The sequence below is a fragment of the Somniosus microcephalus genome, chromosome 4 (assembly GCF_052327205.1).
Source record: "Somniosus microcephalus isolate GS21.2 chromosome 4, FLI_Smic_1.0, whole genome shotgun sequence".
Taxonomy (NCBI): Eukaryota; Metazoa; Chordata; class Chondrichthyes; order Squaliformes; family Somniosidae; genus Somniosus; species Somniosus microcephalus.
Window position 1 is genome coordinate 38,630,781 of NC_140990.1, and position 20,307 is coordinate 38,651,087.

The 20,307-nt window shown below is 46.7% G+C and overlaps 1 protein-coding gene across 1 annotated transcript; it reads right to left on the bottom strand.

The window, feature by feature from the left end:
• Positions 1–3,685: 3,685 nt before the first annotated feature.
• Positions 3,686–9,303, bottom strand: LOC147118664 (uncharacterized). The gene is made up of 2 exons (XM_085984527.1): positions 9,108–9,303; positions 3,686–4,871 (listed from the first exon to the last, which is right to left on the bottom strand). The coding sequence occupies exon 2, from the start codon at positions 4,762–4,764 to the stop codon at positions 3,823–3,825; it is 942 nt and encodes a 313-aa protein (XP_085840653.1). The 5' UTR covers positions 4,765–4,871; positions 9,108–9,303; the 3' UTR covers positions 3,686–3,822.
• Between the last annotated feature and the right edge of the window lie 11,004 nt (positions 9,304–20,307).

Genomic DNA, 20,307 nt, shown 5'->3' on the forward strand with positions numbered 1-20,307 from the left:
TAAATCCAGGGACCACTTACACTGTGACACAAAATTACATAGACATACCAAATCCAGGGACCTCTAACACTGAGACACCAAATCCAGGGACCACTTACACAGAGACAGCAAATCCAGGGACACTTACACTGAGACACCAATTCCAGGGACCACTTACACTGAGACTGCAAATGGGAATCAGAGAGCCTCACTGTGGGGAATGGTCATGGTTGTGAAACCAGCTCTAGTGAGGGTGAAAGGCGGGTATTGGATGAAGATATGAAGGTGGAATCAGATGGCGACTGGTGGGGCCTGGTGACAGGTTATCAGAAACACTTTTCAGGCAGGCCAACGATTGGATGTAACCAGAGCAACACCTGGATTCGCCTGTTCTTGTCCCAAAAAACCCAAAGTCTAATGTCCCGGATGTCTGTTTCTATGAGAATTGTAGAGATGTGAAAGAAGGGAGGAAATCAGGCTCGGGCCGGAAAGAAGGCTCCTTGAATGAACAATTCATGAGGCTGTTTTGTGACTCATTTGCATGAGGTTAAAAACATGAAATGAAGAAGGACATGTCCAGTGACACTGGTGTTGTCAATAGTGCTTTCTAACCTTAATCACTATCTCCTAAGCCTAATATCCTATCGACTAACCCCAACCTCAAACCCAACCCTAACCAATAACCACTAGCCCCAACCACTAACCCCAATCCTAACCAATAACCACGAGCCCCAACCACTAACCCAATCCTAACCAATAACCACTAGCCCCAACCACTAACCCCAATCCTAACCAATAACCACGAGCCCCAACCTCAAACCCAATCCTAACCAATAACCACGAGCCCCAACCACTAACCCAATCCTAACCAATAACCACTAGCCCCAACCACTAACCCCAATCCTAACCAATAACCACGAGCCCCAACCTCAAACCCAATCCTAACCAATAACCACTAGCCCCAACCACTAACCCCAATCCTAACCAATAACCACGAGCCCCAACCACTAACCCAATCCTAACCAATAACCATTAGCCCCAACCACTAACCCCAATCCTAACCAATAACCACTAGCCCCAATCCTAACCAATAACCACTAGCCCCAACCACTAACCCTAAACCTACACCCTAACCCAGGATTATTGACAGGGATCAATGGTGGAGCTAAAGACCTGATAAAGGAAGTATTTGAAACAATTATCTCGATTAAAGAAATAGTGCAAGGTGGCATAGTGGTTAGCACTGTTGCCTCACAGCGCCAGGGACCCGGGTTCGAATCCGGCCTCGGGTGACTGTCTGTGTGGAGTTTGCACATTCTCCCCGTGTTTGCGTGGGTTTTCTCCGGGTGCTCCGGTTTCCTCCCACAGTCCAAAGATGTGCGGGTTAGGTTGATTGGCTATGATAAATTGACCCTTAGTGTTAGGGGGATTAAATACGGGGGGTTACAAGGATCGGGTGGGATATGTGTCGGTGCAGGCTCGATGGGCCGAAATGGCCTCTATCTGCACTGTGGGGTTTCTGTGATTCTGTATGTTAGTAACAAGAGATTAAATCAACGAGATCATCAAAATCAGCAACGACAATTACAAAGATCAGAACATTTCAAAGGCTGTCACATGCAGTATGTGTGGAGGAGTTTTACTAAATCGGTTCCAAAAAGTGCCAAATGATACAGAAAATAACTGATTTCAAATCTTATGCAAGATATTTCTATAAAGGGTGGTTCAAAGGAATTTCAGATGAGTGTAAAGTGAGACACTACAGTACAGTCAATGACACCCACAAGCCGTGTACACAAATGGAGCAAGCTTGGGGTTTGATGTGGTAGAAGGGGAACTAGATGAGAACTGAAATAATCTAGAGTAAGAAAAGGCCCAAAAAATGGAGCAGTCGGTAACAGAACATCAATTAGTCTCTTATCATGGAGAAATCAAATATTCAACACACTGTGTTTGAAACAAAGCTGATTTATTCAATATTTAAAACAGAATATTAATCTCCAGCCCAGTTATAGGGGTTATTAACATCAGCAAAAACAGACTCCAACTGTCAGAATGAACATGGTTCAGTCCTGGATGTGATTAACAGCAGCAAGAACAGCAGAATCCAACCCCTGCAGTCACTTGTGAACTCGCTGGTGAATCCCTTCCCACACACGGAGCAGGTGAACGGCCTCTCTCCAGTTGGACAGTGTCGATGAGTTTCCAGCTGAGACGGGTAATTGAATCCCTTCCCACAGTCCTCACATTTCGACAGTTTCTCCGTGGTGCGGGTGTCTTTGTGTCTCTCCAGGTTGGACAATCAGTTGAAGCCTCGTCCACACACACAACACGTGTACGGTTTCTCCCCGCTGTGAATGGTGCGATGATTTTTCAGGCTGTGTAACTGGTTAAAGTTCTTTCCACAGTCAGTGCACTGGAACACTCTCACTCGGGTGTGTGTGTGTCTCGGTGCTTTTCCAGTCACACTGATGTTTGAAATCTTTTCCCACAGACAAACATTTCTCTTTCCACATTCAGAGGCCGATGATATTCGGGTCCTGATGAATGGAGTGACTGTCAGATCTTGATGTGATGTTTGGTTTGAGTTTGCAGTGTGTAAATGCTGCCCTTCTCACAGCCTGTAAAAGTTTACAAAAGCCATCACTGAGAGTCCAGGATAGAAATTGACAAGATTCTCTCCTCCTGGTTCCTGGCCAAGGGGGCCGCGCATGCGCCCTGCTGCCCCCTGAGCCGCCCAAGATGGCGGCCGTTACCCCGGGCCGGTCACCGGGAGAAAGCCCTGCAGCTGCCGCCCCACTCGGGGCAAACGCCCGGCCCAGAGGCTCTTGTTTGGGGCCTGAGGCCCACCCCGGGTGTGTTTGAAGTGGATAATGTTGAGTGTTTTCTCGAGGCCGGGCCTGGGACCAACTTGTCCATGAGATTAACCGAAGGTATGGAAACCGAAACAATCTCAAGTTAGAAAGGAAAAAATGTCCAACAATGGAACAGTCGGTAACAGGACATCAATCAGCCTCCTCTTATCTTAAAGAAATCAAATATTCGTCACACTGTGTTTTTGAAACAAAACTGATTTATTTGACAGATATCCAGAATTTTAAACTGCAGCCCAGTTATAGGGTTATTAACATCAGCAGAAACAAACCCCAACAGAATGAACGTGGTTCAGTATCGGATGTGATTAAAGGTGCTGTATAAATACAAGTGGTTGTTGCTGCTGTTAATGTAGTAAAACGACCCACGGTGCTTCACAGGAGTGTTAACGAACAAACTTTGACACCAAGCCACACGGGGAGATACTTATTAGGACAGGTGACCAAACGTGTGGTCACCTGCTTTAAGGCGCCTATAAAGGGAGGAGAGAGAAGTCGAGAGGCGGAGATGTTTAGGGAGGGAATTCAGAGCTTAGGTAGGTGAAGATACAGCAAGCACTGGTGGAGCGATTAAAATCGGGGAGGCACAAGAGGCCAGAATTGGAGGAGCTCTCGGAGGGTTGTGGGCAATGTTCCCCCTAATGTTTCTGGGGGGTGCGGGGTCCCTTTAACGGACAGCAGCGTTTTGGATGAGTTCAAGTTTACAGAGGGTGCAAGGTGGGAGGACGGCCGGGGAACCTTTGGAGTCGTCGCCTCTGGAGATAACAAAGACATTGGTGAGGGTTTCAGCAGCATATAGGCTGAAGCAGGAGAGATGGGCGATGTTACAGAGGTGGAAGGAGGCGATGTAGGTGATGGAGCGGATATGGGTTGGAAGCTCAGTTTGGGGTCAATAGGAGGCCGAGGTGGCGAACAGTCTGGTTCCACCTCTGACAGTGGCCAGGATAACAACAGAGTCCAACCAATGCCATCACATGTGAACTCGCTGGTGTTGCAGCAGGTTAAATGACTGAGTGAATCCCTTCCCACACACGGAGCAGGTGAACCAGCCCTCCCCAGTGTGAACTCGCCGGTGTTTCATCAGATCATTTCTGCTTTTAAAGCTCTTCTCACAGTCAGAGCATTTAAACGGTCTCTTATCAGAGTGAACAAGTTGATGTGCAGTGAGGCTGGATGCACGAGTGAATCCCTTCCCACACACGGAGCAGGTGAACGGCCTCTCCCCAGTGTGAACTCGCTGGTGTCTCAGAAGGTCAGATGATTTAGTGAAACCCTTCCCACACATGGAACAGGTGAAGGGCCTCTCCCCAGTGTGAATTAGCTGGTGTGCAATGAGATGGGATGACTGTCTGAAACTCTTCCCACAGTAAGTGCAACTGAATGGTCTCTCCCCAGTGTGAAAACGCTGGTGTGTCAGGAGGTGGGATGACTTAATGAATCCCTTCCCACACGCAGTGCAGGTGAACGGCCTCTCCCCGGTGTGAATTTGTTGGTGTGTTCGCAGGCTGGATGACTCAGCGAAGCCCTTTCCACACACTGAGCAGGTGAAACGCCTCTCCCCAGTGTGAACTCGCTGGTGTCTCAGAAGCTGGGATGACTGAGTGAATCCCTTCCCACACACGGAGCAGGTGAACGGCCTCTCTCCAGTGTGAATCCGCTGGTGCTTCTGGAGGCTGGAAGATTCAGTGAAACCTTTCTCACACATGGAGCACGTGAATGGCCTCTCCCCGGTGTGAATGCGCCAATGAATTTCCAGCTCAAACGGATAACTGAATCCTTTCCCACAGGCCCGACATTTACACGGTTTCTCCCCGGTGTGACTCTGCTTGTGTCTCGACAGGCCAGATGATCGGCTGAAGCTTCGACCACACACAAAACACGTGTACGGTTTCTCCCCAATTTTTACATCCATGTTGAAAGGCCGATGATATTCAGGTCCTGATCAATCGAGTGACTGTCAGACCTTGATGTGATGTTTGGTTTGAGTTTCCCGTCTGCAAATCCTCCCCTTCTAACACCCTGTAAAATGAATTTAAAACAGGAGAAAAGGAGCGTGAGAGAGAACCCACAAAAAGAGGCAGGTTAATGAATCTGGTCATTTGTGGGGCCGGCACTAGAAAAAGTGACCATGAAAGCTGCCGGATTGTCATAAAATCCCAACTGGTTCACTGGTCCTTCATGGAAGGGAATCTGCCACCGGGTCTGGGCCTACACAAGAATCTGGCCTCTTTGGGAGAGAAGGAGGTGGATTTTATACATCTGTAACTCGACAAGAGCTTTGACAGAACCTCCCAAACCCACGCCCTCCACCACCTAGAAGGACCAGGGTAGCAGGTGCATGGGAACACCACCCTCTAGGTCATACACCATCCTGACTTGGGCATATATCGCCATTCCTTCATCATCGATGGGTGAAAATCCTGTAAATCATTCACCACACGGACTGCAGTGGTTCAAGAAGAAAGCCCACCCTCACCTTCTCAACGGGAAACTGGGGATTGGCAATATATGCTATTGGCAATATATTCTAGAATGGACCCAGCGTATTGGAAGGTCGCAAATGTAACCCCGCTATTCAAGAAAGGAGGGAGAGATAAAACTGGGAACTAAAGGCCAGTTAGCCTGACATCAGTCCTCAGGAAATTGCTGGAATCCATTGTTAAGGAAGTGGTATCAGGGCACTTAGAAAATCATAACATGATTAGGCAGGGTCAACATGGTTTTATGAAAGGGAAATCGTGTTTGACAAATTAATTAGAGTTTTTTGAGGATGTATCTAGCAGGGTAGATAAAGGGGAACCAGTGGATGTAGTTTATTTGGATTTCCAAAAAGCATTCGATAAGGTGCCACATAAAAGGTTATTACACAAGATTAGGGCTCATGGGGTTGGAGGTAATATAGTAGCATGGATAGAGGATTGGTTAACGGACAGAAAACAGAGAGTAGGGATAAATGGATCTGAAGTGGATTTTTAGAAATCACACTTATTAGAAGCATAGCATTATGGGTAAGAATAAGTAGTCAAGGCATTTCTGCCTGACAACAGCAAGTTAAAAACATATTGGCTTTGCACACAGCTCAGCACGCAACCACGAAAAGGGACAAAAATAGAAAATGCAGAAGGAGATATGCTGAGACACAGAAGAGGTAGCGACTTGACAACAATAGGTCAAAAGGACTCGCTTGACTGAAACTAGCCGTTGGGAGATTAGGGAAGTCACCAGGTGGGCAACTGACGATTCAACCGCCACCTAGACTGTTAGGAAAATGTGGCAAGAAATAACTTGAATAACAAGTGACACGAAAACATGTGATGTCACCCGAAAGTATGAATCACTGTGGTTTTAAGACATAAATACGGAAAGCTGTAAGCGTTCGGAGAGTCAGCCAGGAACGAGTTGCAGGAACTCTAAGCTGTTCTCCCTGATCAGCCCTTAGGTACCTCTGCGGACTGTTTGTATCGTACTGTTGAATAATTTTGTGTTTTCAATAAACTGCTTGGCTATTTACCATTTACAGACTAGTGTGCGGATTTAATTAATTTAATTTCGCCACAACAATTTGGCATAGTCGGCAGGATACGTCAGAACGTAGACGGACGATGGCCAAGAGGACACAAGGGGGGGGGGGGGGGGGGGGAGTAGATTTGGAATACCACCCGGAAATTACGTGATCCAGGCGGTCACCCGCCTCTGCGGATCGAGTATTCGAATTGTGACGAGTCTGTAAAGCGGTAAAAGAACAGACGTGTAGTGAGTATGATCTTGATATATTACGCATAAATATTAGTATTGGAAAGGACATTGTCGCTGCTATAAAAGACGGTCAGGCTAAGAGATCAATTGTGCGAATTTTTGACATTAAGTCTTCGTTAGGACTAGACAGACTAGATGCTGGAAGGATGTTCCCAATGGTCGAGGAGTCCAGAACCAGGGGGTCACAATCTAAGGATAAGGGGTAAGCCATTTAGGAGAGATGAGGAGGAATTTTTTCACCCAGAGAGTGGCGAACCTGTGGAATTCTCTACCAAAGGAGGCAGTAGAGGCCAATTCATTAAATGTATTCAAGAAGGAGTTGGATATATTTCTTAAGGCTAAAGGGATCAAGGGATATGGGGAGAAGGCAGGGACAGGGTACTGAGTTTGGATGATCAGCTATGATCTCATTGAATGGCAGAGCAGGCTCGAGGGGCCAAATGGCCTACTCCTGCTCCTATCTTTTATGTTTCTATGTTAGGTATTGTGTAGATACATTTTGGGATAGGATATAAGTCACGTGGAGAGGCTGAACGGACATAGCTCAAGTAGAAGTTGTATGTAAAGCCGGGAAAGGTCAGACCACAGAATGGCGTCGGGGAACGAATTAGACTGGGGTGAAGAAGGAACCCTTACTAAATTCTATGCAGACGACCAGAAGGGCTTAATCGACAAAATGTTAAAAGATGGATGGGATCCAAGCCAGGACCCCGCCGTCCAAAAGACTTGGTGGGAAAAAAGAGAAAACTAAACGTACCCAAAAGGCCGGTGTAATAATAGTACGACAACTTTTACAGTGTACCCTCAAATTGAAACCAAAAATAGAGGAATTAAAAACAGCCAGAGCAGAAATAAAAAGTTGAGAGACATTCAGGAGAGTCGGAATGATAAGGGGCTCTTCGGCCCCCAATCAGGTATACCTACCGCTCCACCACCTCCCCCGTATAATAGAACAGAGGAAGGGGAGGATGATAATGATAGTGGAGAGGAAGAAGTCCTCGCCGCCGCACCTTTGACGGTGACACAAGGAGCACAGGTAGGGAATAATAAACGTAGATATAAAGCATTCAGTCCCCTAGAAAAACAAGACATCTTTAAATCTCTGGGCACCCTGAAGACCCGGAGTTAAAATATTGAATTTTGGAAAAATTTGCAGGAAATGTATGACACCCACGACATGCATGAAAAAGATGTCCACCAACTGGTACGGGCTAAATGTCCGAGATAAGTGGAATAATCTGCCAGATGGAACAAAGGAAAGGACATGGTGTCCTGTCAATAATGCAGATCGGGATGCCCGACAAACTGCGTATGACCAATTTAAAACGCAGATACAAGATGCACTAGGATTCTCTCAGCCCAACTGGGGATTAATTATATTGATAAAACAGAAGCCAGGGAAGAAGCAGTGAGTAGTATAATAACAGAAGAGGACATTAATATAGTAAAATTACACAGGGATGTACGGAACCTGGAGAAGAAAGAATGGGAAAAGTGGGGAGCTGCGCCAGACCAGGACTCCATATGGATAAAAGAGGGAAGGGTGGCGGCCCCCACGTGTATACGAAAAACACTCATGGAATTACATCACGGCATTAGCCATGCAGGGCGAAATGCCATGATCAGCAATATCTCTAGGGATTGGTGGTGGCCAGGCTTGGGCCGAGACATTGCTAAATATTGTCAGCAATGCATTACATGTTCCCAACATAATCCATGAAAGGCCATTAAAATAAGAATGGCTCTTCAACCACGGCCGCGAGGGCCATGGGAGAATATCCAAATTGATTTTACGGGGCCACTACCAAGCTCTCGAGGAAGAAAATACTGTTTAGTGATAATAGATTTGTTCACCCGGTGGGTGGAAGCATTCACCACCCGAAACTGCACTGCAAACACAGTAGCCCGAATTTTAGCTGAGGTGGTGATTCCCCGATGGGGCATCCCCATTCAAATAGACTCCGATCAGGGAGCCCACTTCACTGGGCAGGTGATGAAAGTACTATGCACTATATTGGGCATTAAACAAAAAATTTCACATCCCCTGCCACCCACAGAGTTCGGGAATGGTAGAACGGATGAATCGGATAATAAAGACAGCCCTGTCAAAAGCCATGCAAGAAACTGGACAGGCTGGGCTGAACTATTACCTGCTATCCTGATGAGGCAAAGGGCAACCCCTAACCAGACAGGATTAGCTCCGTATGCACTTATGACCGGTCGGGCGATGCGACTGCCCGAAGGTATAATCACGGGGGGTCCGATGTGGGCCCGCTACGGGATCAAATAAAAAGATATGTAATGGAATTAAGCAAACAACTTAAGGATATGAGACAGGAAGTAAGAGAACGACAGGCAGGTAGAGAGGAGCAAGAGGAAGTAGAGTTCCCGGCAGATCTTCCCCAAGTGGGGGAAAAGTCATGGTTAAGAGATTACCGGGGCGGACCAGGTCAAGATGGCGGCGCGTAACCCGGGCCTGTCACAGAGAAAAAGCCTCACCGCTGCCGTCCGGCGGAATACAGACCGGACCGCGGGGTCTCATTCGAGCTTGAGGCCGTTCTCCAACTTTATAAACCCTGCGACGCAGCTCATCAATCTCCCGCTCCCGCCGACCTGCAGCTCCGCCCAGATACCGCGCGAGGCTTTCTTTGTAAAGTCGGCGAGGGACACGTGACCCGGGCCCGCGGCCTGATTGACGGGAGCTTCCGACCAATAGGGAGCGAGTGGGGCGGGGCTGGAGGTGCGAGCCGGCGGCGGGTCCTCCAACCAATCGGGGAGCCCGAGGGGCGGAACTAGCGCCGGCTGATTGTCTGATCCGCAGGGCAGCGAGTTTCTCCAGTCCCTTGTTCGGGGCCAGGGAGACTGTGGGCTTTTATTCCCCTTATTGGACACAAGGCTCTTTGTCTCACAACACACTGGCTCAGGTTTTAACAATGTTTCATTCACCAGAAAGTGACGAAGCGCAGGGCGGGGCTGGAGGACCGAGCGGGTGGCGGGTCCTCCAACCAATCGAAGTGTGAGAGGGGCGGGGCTTGCGGCACCCAGTGGGCGGGGCTCAGCCCGGAGCTCCCTCATTGGCTGAAACTCTGCATCATTTTCAGACCTGGTTTCTCTCAAACTCCAGGAGAAAACTGGACCTTTCTGTTGTGGCTTGTGGCGTGGAGCAAACATTGCAACATTTGGTAGTGAAATGGATTCATTCAGGACAGACAGCAGGGATTATTTCAGGAAATAACACAGTGTAGTGAGAAAGGAAATGCAGTGGATGTTGTGGAGTTGGATTGTCTAAAGGTGTTTGATGAGGTGCCGGACAGGAGGCTTGTTGATCAAATTAAGGCTCACAGTGTTAAAGGAAGTTGGGTAAAGGGCAGAAAACAGAGAGTAGTGGTTAATGGGTGTTCAGACTGGAGGGATGTAAACAGTGGTGTCCCCCAGGGTCAGTGTTTGTCAAGCCCTCCTTAATGTCTTTGTAAATTCATGCTTCCATCTGCAGTACTTACTGTCCCCCCTAATTTAGTGTCATCTGCAAACTTGGATATACAACTCTGTTTCTTCATCCAAGCCATTAATAAATATGGTGAAAAGTTGAGGCTCTAGAACAGATCCCTGGGGGACACCACTTGTCACATTGAGCCAAGCTCAGTACCTACCTTTCATCCCACTCTCTGCCCCCTCCCTCCTGACCAATAACTTACTGATCAAAAGGTTGCCTCCAATTATGAGCACTCTCATTTTTGCCAATAATATTTTGTGTGAAACCTTATAGAAAGCCTTCTGGAAGTCCCTGTGGACTACACCCATTGACACTCCCTTATCGATGTTATTAAAGACTTAGAATAATTGAATCATACAGCAGAGGCCATTCAGCCCATCGTTTCTGTGCCAGCTCTTTGTAAGACCTATCCTATTGGTAGCCCAACAGATTTCTGCTTTTCAAGTATTTATCCAATTCCCTTTTGAAAGTTACTATTGAATCTGCTTCCACCAGCCTCTCAGGCAGTGAATTCCAGGTCTTCACACCTTGTTGCCTAAAAAAAATGCTGCTCATTTGCCCCTTGGATTTTTTGCCAATTATCTTAAATTACTTCCTCACTAAATTCAACTAGATTACTCAGATATGACTTAATTTAAACAAAGCCATGTTGGCCCTCTCTGCTCAGCTCATATTTCTTCAAGTGCCCGGTCACTCTATCCCCAATGACAGATTCTAGCAACTTCCCCAAACTGACGTTAGGCTGATCGGCCTGCAGTTACCTGGTTTCTCTCCCCACTCTAATACTGGAGTGATGTTAGACTGATCGGCCTGTAGTTACCTGGTTTCTCTCCCCACTCTTATAATGGAGTGATGTTAGACTGATCGGCCTGTAGTTACCTGGTTTCCCTCTACACTCTGATACTGGAGTGATGTGATACTGATCGGCCTGTAGTTACCTGGTTTCTCTCCCCACTCTTATAATGGAGTGATGTTAGACTGATCGGCCTGTACTTACCTGGTCTCTCTCCCCACTCTTATAATAGAGTGATGTGATACTGATCGGCCTGTAGTTACCTGGTTTCTCTCTACACTCTTATAATGGAGTGATGTTAGACTGATCGGCATGTAATTACCTGGTTTCTCTCCCCACTCTTATAATGGAGTGATGTTAGACTGATCGGCCTGTAGTTACCTGGTTTCTCTCCCCACTCTTATAATGGAGTGATGTTACACTGATCGGTCTGTAGTTACCTGGTTTCTCTCCACACTCTTATAATGGAGTGATGTTAAACTATTCGGCCTGTAGTTACCTGGTTTCCCTCCCCACTCTTTTAATGGAGTGATGTTAGACTGATCAGCCTGTAGTTACCTGGTTTCTCTCCGCACATTTATAATGGAGTGATGTTAGACTGATCGGCCTGTAGTTACCTGGTTTCTCTCCCCACTTTTATAATGGGGTGATGTTAGACTGATCGGCCTGTAGTTACCTCGTTTCTCTCCACACTCTGAAAATGGAGTGATGTCAGACTGATCGGCCTGTAGTTACCTGGTTTCTCTCCCCACTCTTATAATGGAGTGATGTTAGACTGATCAGCCTGTAGTTACCTGGTTTCTCTCCCCACTCTGATAATGGAGTGATGTTACACTGATCGGTCTGTAGTTACCTGGTTTATCTCCCCACTCTTATAATGGAGTGACGTTAGACTGATCGGCCTGAAGTTACCTGGTTTCTCTCCGCACTCTTATAATGGAGTGACGTTAGACTGATCGGCCTGTAGTTACCTGGTTTCTCTCCGCACTCTTATAATGGAGTGACGTTAGACTGATCGGCCTGTAGTTACCTGGTTTCTCTCCACACTCTTATAATGAAGTGATGTTAGACTGATCGGCCTGTAGTTACCTGGTTTCTCTCCCCACTCTTATAATGGAGTGATGTTAGACTGATCGGCCTGTCGTTACCTGGTTTCTCTCCCCACTCTTATAATGGAGTGATGTTAGACTGATCGGCCTGTCGTTACCTGGTTTCTCTCCCAACTCTTATAATGGAGTGATGTTAGACTGATCGGCCTGTAGTTACCTGGTTTCTCTCCACACTCTTATAATGGATTGACGTTGGACTGATTGGCCTGTAGTTACCTGGTTTCTCTCATCACTCTTATAATGGAGTGATGTTAGACTGATCGGCCTGTAGTTACCTGGTTGCTCTCCACACTCTTATAATGGAGTGATGTTACACTGATCGTCCTGTAGTTACCTGGTTTCTCGCCCCACTCTTATAATGGCGTGATGTTAGTCTGATCTGTCTGTAGTTACCTGGTTTCTCTCCCCACTCTTAAACTGGAGTGATGTTCGACTGATCGGCCTGTAGTTACCTGGTTTCTCTCCACACTCTTATAATGGAGTGACGTTAGACTGATCGGCCTGTAGTTACCTCGTTTCTCTCCACACTCTTATAATGGAGTGACGTTAGACTGATCGGCCTGTAGTTAACTGGTTTCTCTCCCCACTCTTATAATGGAGTGATGTTAGACTGATCGGCCTGTAGTTACCTGGTTTCTCTCCCCACTCTTATAATGGAGTGATGTTAGACTGATCGGCCTGTAGTTACCTGGTTTCTCTCCCCACTCTTATAATGGAGTGATGTTAGACTATTCGGCCTGTAGTTACCTGGTTTCCCTCCCCACTCTTTTAATGGAGTGATGTTAGACTGATCAGCCTGTAGTTACCTGGTTTCTCTCCGCACTTTTATAATGGAGTGATGTTAGACTGATCGGCCTGTAGTTACCTGGTTTCTCTCCCCACTTTTATAATGGGGTGATGTTAGACTGATCGGCCTGTAGTTACCTCGTTTCTCTCCACACTCTTATAATGGAGTGATGTTAGACTGATCGGCCTGTAGTTACCTGGTTTCTCTCCCCACTCTGATAATGGAGTGATGTTACACTGATCGGTCTGTAGTTACCTGGTTTCTCTCCCCACTCTTATAATGGAGTGACGTTAGACTGATCGGCCTGAAGTTACCTGGTTTCTCTCCGCACTCTTAGAATGGAGAGACGTTAGACTGATCGGCCTGTAGTTACCTGGTTTCTCTCCGCACTCTTATAATGGAGTGACGTTAGACTGATCGGCCTGTAGTTACCTGGTTTCTCTCCACACTCTTATAATGAAGTGATGTTAGACTGATCGGCCTGCAGTTACCTGGTTTCTCTCCCCACTCTTATAATGGAGTGATGTTAGACTGATCGGCCTGTCGTTACCTGGTTTCTCTCCCCACTCTTAAAGTGGAGTGATGTTAGACTGATCGGCCTGTCGTTACCTGGTTTCTCTCCACACTCTTATAATGGAGTGATGTCAGACTGATCGGCCTGTAGTTACCTGGTTTCCCTCTACACTCTTATACTGGAGTGATGTGATACTGATCGGCCTGTAGTTACCTGGTTTCTCTCCGCACTTTTATAATGGAGTGATGTTAGACTGATCGGCCTGTAGTTACCTGGTTTCTCTCCCCACTCTTATAATGGAGTGACGTTAGACTGATCGGCCTGTAGTTACCTCGTTTCTCTCCACACTGTTATAATGGAGTGATGTTAGACTGATCGGCCTGTAGTTACCTGGTTTCTCTCCACACTCTTATAATGGAGTGACGTTAGACTGATCGGCCTGTAGTTACCTGGTTTCTCTCCCCACTCTTATAATGGAGTGATGTTAGACTGATCGGCCTGTAGTTACCTGGTTTCTCTCCCCACTCTGATAATGGAGTGATGTTACACTGATCGGTCTGTAGTTACCTGGTTTCTCTCCCCACTCTTATAATGGAGTGACGTTAGACTGATCGGCCTGAAGTTACCTGGTTTCTCTCCGCACTCATATAATGGAGTGACGTTAGACTGATCGGCCTGTAGGTACCTGGTTTCTCTCCGCACTCTTATAATGGAGTGACGTTAGACTGATCGGCCTGTAGTTACCTGGTTTCTCTCCACACTCTTATAATGAAGTGATGTTAGACTGATCGGCCTGTAGTTACCTGGTTTCTCTCCCCACTCTTATAATGGAGTGATGTTAGACTGATCGGCCTGTCGTTACCTGGTTTCTCTCCCCACTCTTATAATGGAGTGATGTTAGACTGATCGGCCTGTCGTTACCTGGTTTCTCTCCCCACTCTTATAATGGAGTGATGTTAGACTGATCGGCCTGTAGTTACCTGGTTTCTCTCCACACTCTTATAATGGATTGACGTTAGACTGATCGGCCTGTAGTTACCTGGTTTCTCTCATCACTCTTATAATGGAGTGATGTTAGACTGATCGGCCTGTAGTTACCTGGTTGCTCTCCACACTCTTATAATGGAGTGATGTTAGACTGATCGTCCTGTAGTTACCTGGTTTCTCGCCCCACTCTTATAATGGAGTGATGTTAGACTGATCGGCCTGTAGTTACCTGGTTTCTCTCCACACTCTTATAATGGAGTGACGTTAGACTGATCGGCCTGTAGTTACCTCGTTTCTCTCCACACTCTTATAATGGAGTGATGTTAGACTGATCGGCCTGTAGTTTACTGGTTTCTCTCCCCACTCTTATAATGGAGTGATGTTAGACTGATCGGCCTGTAGTTACCTGGTTTCTCTCCCCACTCTTATAATGGAGTGATGTTAGACTGATCGGCCTGTAGTTACCTGGTTTCTCTCCCCACTCTTATAATGGAGTGACGTTAGACTGATCGGCCTGTAGTTACCTGGTTTCTCTCCGCACTCTTATAATGGAGTGATGTTAGACTGATCGGCCTGTAGTTACCTGGTTTCTCTCCCCACTCTTATAATGGAGTGATGTTAGACTGATCGGCCTGTAGTTACCTGGTATCTCTCCACACTCTTATAATGGAGTGATGTTAGACTGATCGGTCTGTAGATACCTGGATTCTCTCCACACTCTTATAATGGAGTGATGTTAGACTGATCGGCCTGTAGTTACCTGGTTTCTCTCATCACTCTTATAATGGAGTGATGTTAGACTGATCGGCCTGTAGTTACCTGGTTGCTCTCCACAGTCTTATTATGGAGTGATGTTCAACTGATCGGCCTGTAGTTACCTGGTTTCTCTCCACACTCTTATAATGGAGTGATGTGAGACTGATCGTCCTGTCGTTACCTGGTTTCTCTCCCCACTCTTATAATGGCGTGATGTTAGTCTGATCAGCTTGTAGTTACCTGGTTTCTCTCCCCACTCTTATACTGGAGTGATGTTAGACTGATCGGCCTGTAGTTACCTGGTTTCTCTCCACACTCTTATAATGGAGTGACGTTAGACTGATCAGCCTGTAGTTAACTGGTTTCTCTCCGCAGTCTTATAATGGAGTGATGTTAGACTGACCGACCTGTAGTTACCTGGTTTCTCTCCACACTCTTATAATGGAGTGATGTTAGACTGATCGGCCTGTAGTTACCTGGTTTCTCTCCGCACTTTTATAATGGAGTGATGTTAGACTGATAAGCCTGTAGTTACCTGGTTTCTCTCCCGACTCTTATAATGGAGTGATGTTAGACTGATCGGCCTGCAGTTACCTGGTTTCTCTCCACACTCTTATAATGGAGTGACGTTAGACTGATCGGCCTGTAGTTACCTGGTTTCTCTCCACTCTCTTATAATGGAGTGAGGTTAGACTGATCGGCCTGTAGTTACCTGGTTTCTCTCCCCACTCGTATAATGGAGTGAAGTTAGACTGATCGGCCAGTCGTCACCTGGTTTCTCTCCGCACTCTTATAATGGAATGACGTTAGACTGATCGGCCTGTCGTTACCTGGTTTCTCTCCCCACTCTTATAATGGAGTGACGTTAGACTAATCGGCCTGTAGTTCCCTGGATTCTCTCCCCACTCTTATAATGAAGTGATGTTACACTAATCGGCCTGTAGTTACCTGGTTTCTCTCCTCACTCTTATAATGGAGTGATGTTCGACTGATCGTCCTGTAGTTACCTGGTTTCTCTCCCCACTCTTATAATGGAGTGATGTTAGACTGATCGGCCTGTAGTTACCTGGTTTCTCTCCCCACTCTTAAAATGGAGTGACGTTAGACTGATCGGCCTGTAGTTACCTGGTTTCTCTCCGCACTCTTCAAAAGGAGTGATGTTGGACTGATTGGCCTGTAGTTACCTGGTTTCTCTCCACACTCTTATAATGGAGTGATGTTAGACTGATCGGCCTGTAGTTACCTGGCTTATCTCCACACTCTTTTAATGGAGTGACGTTAAACTGATCGGCCTGTAGTTACCTGGTTTCTCTCCCCACTCTTATAATGGAGTGACGTTAGACTGATCGGCCTGTCGTTACCTGGTTTCTCTCCCCACTCTTATAATGGAGTGATGTGAGACTGATCGGCCTGTCGTTACCTGGTTTCTCTCCCCACTCTTATAATGGAGTGATGTTAGGCTGATCGGCCTGTCGTTACCTGGTTTCTCTCCCCACTCTTATAATGGAGTGATGTGAGACTGATCGGCCAGTCGTCACCTGGTTTCTCTCCGCACTCTTATAATGGATTGACGTTAGACTGATCGGCCTGTAGTTACCTGGTTTCTCTCCCCACTCTTATAATGGAGTGATGTTAGACTATTCGGCCTGTAGTTACCTGGTTTCTCTCCCCACTCTTATAATGGAGTGATGTTTGACTGATCGGCCTGTAGTTACCTGGTTTCTCTCCACACCCTTATAATGGAGTGACGTTAGACTGATCGGCCTGCAGTTACCTGGTTTCTCTCCCCACTCTTATAATGGAGTGATGTTTGACTGATCGGCCTGTAGTTACCTGGTTTCTCTCCACACTCTTATAATGGAGTGACGTTAGACTGATCGGCCTGTAGTTACCTGGTTTCTCCCCACACTCTTACAATGGAGTGATGTTAGACTGATCGGCCTGTAGTTACCTTGTTTCTCTCCCCACTCTTATAATGGAGTGATGTTAGACTGATCGGCCTGTAGTTACCTGGTTTCTCTCCCCACTCTTATAATGGAGTGAAGTTAGACTGATTTGCCTGTAGTTACCTGGTTTCTCTCCACACTCTTATAATGGAGTGAAGTTAGACTGATCGGCCTGTCGTTACCTGGTTTCTCTCCACACTCTTATAATGGAGTGACGTTAGACTGATCGGCCTGTAGTTACCTGGTTTCTCTCCACACTCTTATAATGGAGTGATGTTAGACTGATCGGCCTGTAGTTACCTGGTTCTCTCCACACTCTTATGATGAGGTGATGTTAGAATGATCGGCCTGTAATTACCTGGTTTCGATCCGCACTCTTATAATGGAGTGACGTTAGACTGATCGGCCTGTAGTTACCTGGTTTCTCTCCCCACTCTTATAATGGAATGATGTTAGACTGGTCGGCCTGTAGTTACCTGGTTTCTCTCCCCACTCCTATAATGGAGTGATGTTAGACTGGTCGGCCTGTAGTTACCTGGTTTCTCTCCCCACTCTTATAATGGGGTGATGTTAGGCTGATCGGCCTGTAGTTACCTGGTTTCTCTCCCCACTCCTATAATGGAGTGATGTTAGACTGGTCGGCCTGTAGTTACCTGGTTTCTCTCCCCACTCTTATAATGGGGTGATGTTAGGCTGCTCGGCCTGTAGTTACCTGGTTTCTCTCCCCATTCCTATAATGGGGTGATGTTAGGCTGCTCGGCCTGTAGTTACCTGGTTTCTCTCCCCACTCTTATAATGGAGTGATGTTAGACTGATCGGTCTGTAGTTACCTGGTTTCGCTCCCCACTCTTATAATGGAATGACGTTAGACTGATCGGTCTGCAGTTACCTGGTTTCTCTCCCCACTCTTATAATGGAGTGATGTTAGACTGATCGGCCTGTAGTTACCTGGTTTCTCTCCCCACTCTTATAATGGAGTGACGTTGGTCTGATCGCCCGGTAGTTACCTGGTTTCTCTCCACACTCTTATAATGGAGTGATGTTAGACTGATCGGCCTGTCGTTACCTCGTTTCTCTCCACACTCTTATAATGGAGTGACGTTAGACTGATCAGCCTGTTGTTAACTGGTTTCTCTCCCCACTCTTATAATGGTGTGATGTTAGACTGACCGGCCTGTAGTTACCTGGTTTCTCTCCACACTCTTATAATGGAGTGATGTTAGACTGATCGGCCTGTAGTTACCTCGTTTCTCTCCACACTCTTATAATGTAGTGACGTTAGACTGATCAGCCTGTAGTTAACTGGTTTCTCTCCCCACTCTTATAATGGTGCGATGTTAGACTGATCGGCCTGTAGTTACCTGGTTTCTCTCCGCACTTTTATAATGGAGTGATGTTAGACTGATAGGCCTGTAGTTACCTGGTTTCTCTCCCAGCTCTTATAATGGAGTGATGTTAGACGGATAGGCCTGTAGTTACCTGGTTTCTCTCCCCACTCTTATAATGGAGTGACGTTAGACTGATCGGCCTGTAGTTACCTGGTTTCTCTCCGCACTCTTATAATGGAGTGACGTTAGACTGATCGGCCTGTAGTTACCTGGTTTCTCTCCGCACTCTTATAATGGAGTGATGTTAGACTGATCGGCCTGTAGTTACCTCGTTTCTCTCCACACTCTTATAATGGAGTGACGTTAGACTGATCAGCCTGTAGTTGACTGGTTTCTCTCCACACTCTTATAATGGAGTGATGTTAGACTGATCGGCCTGTAGTTACCTGGTTTCTCTCCGCACTTTTATAATGGAGTGATGTTAGACTGATAGGCCTGTAGTTACCTGGTTTCTCTCCCGGCTCTTATAATGGAGTGATGTTAGACTGATCGGCCTGTAGTTACCTGGTTTCTCTCCCCACTCTTATAATGGAGTGACGTTAGACTGATCGGCCTGTAGTTACCTGGTTTCACTCCCCACTCTTATAATGGAGTGACGTTAGACTGATCGGCCTGTAGTTACCTGGTTTCTCTCCGCACTCTTATAATGGAGTGACGTTAGACTGATCGGCCTGTAGTTACCTGGTTTCTCTCCGCACTCTTATAATGGAGTGATGTTAGACTGATCGGCCTGTAGTTACCTCGTTTCTCTCCACACTCTTATAATGGAGTGACGTTAGACTGATCAGCCTGTAGTTAACTGGTTTCTCTCCCCACTCTTATAATGGAGTGATGTTAGACTGATCGGCCTGTAGTTACCTGGTTTCTCTCCCCACTCTTATAATAGAGTGGCATTAGTGTGATCGGCCTGTAGTTACCTGGTTTCTCTCCCCACTCTTATAATGGAATGATGTTAGACTGGTCGGCCTGTAGTTACCTGGTTTCTCTCCCCACTCTTATAATGGGGTGATGTTAGGCTGATCGGCCTGTAGTTACCTGGTTTCTCTCCCCACTCCTATAATGGAGTGATGTTAGACTGGTCGGCCTGTAGTTACCTGGTTTCTCTCCCCACTCTTATAATGGGGTGATGTTAGGCTGCTCGGCCTGTAGTTACCTGGTTTCTCTCCCCATTCCTATAATGGGGTGATGTTAGGCTGCTCGGCCTGTAGTTACCTGGTTTCTCTCCCCACTCTTATAATGGAGTGATGTTAGACTGATCGGTCTGTAGTTACCTGGTTTCGCTCCCCACTCTTATAATGGAATGACGTTAGACTGATCGGCCTGTAGTTACCTGGTTTCTCTCCCCACTCTTATAATGGAGTGATGTAAGACTGATCTGTCTGTAGTTACCTGGTTTCGCTCCCCACTCTTATAATGGAATGACGTTAGACTGATCGGTCTGCAGTTACCTGGTTTCTCTCCCCACTCTTGTAATGGAGTGACGTTAGACTGATCGGCCTGTAGTTACCTGGTTTCTCTCCCCACTCTTATAATGGAGTGACGTTGGTCTGATCGCCCGGTAGTTACCTGGTTTCTCTCCACACCCTTATAATGGAGTGATGTTAGAATGATCGGACTGTAGTTACCTGGTTTCTCTCCACACTCTTATAATGGAGTGATGTTAGACTGATCGGCCTGTCGTTACCTCGTTTCTCTCCACACTCTTATAATGGAGTGACGTTAGACTGATCAGCCTGTTGTTAACTGGTTTCTCTCCCCACTCTTATAATGGTGTGATGTTAGACTGACCGGCCTGTAGTTACCTGGTTTCTCTCCACACTCTTATAATGGAGTGATGTTAGACTGATCGGCCTGTAGTTACCTCGTTTCTCTCCACACTCTTATAATGGAGTGACGTTAGACTGATCAGCCTGTAGTTAACTGGTT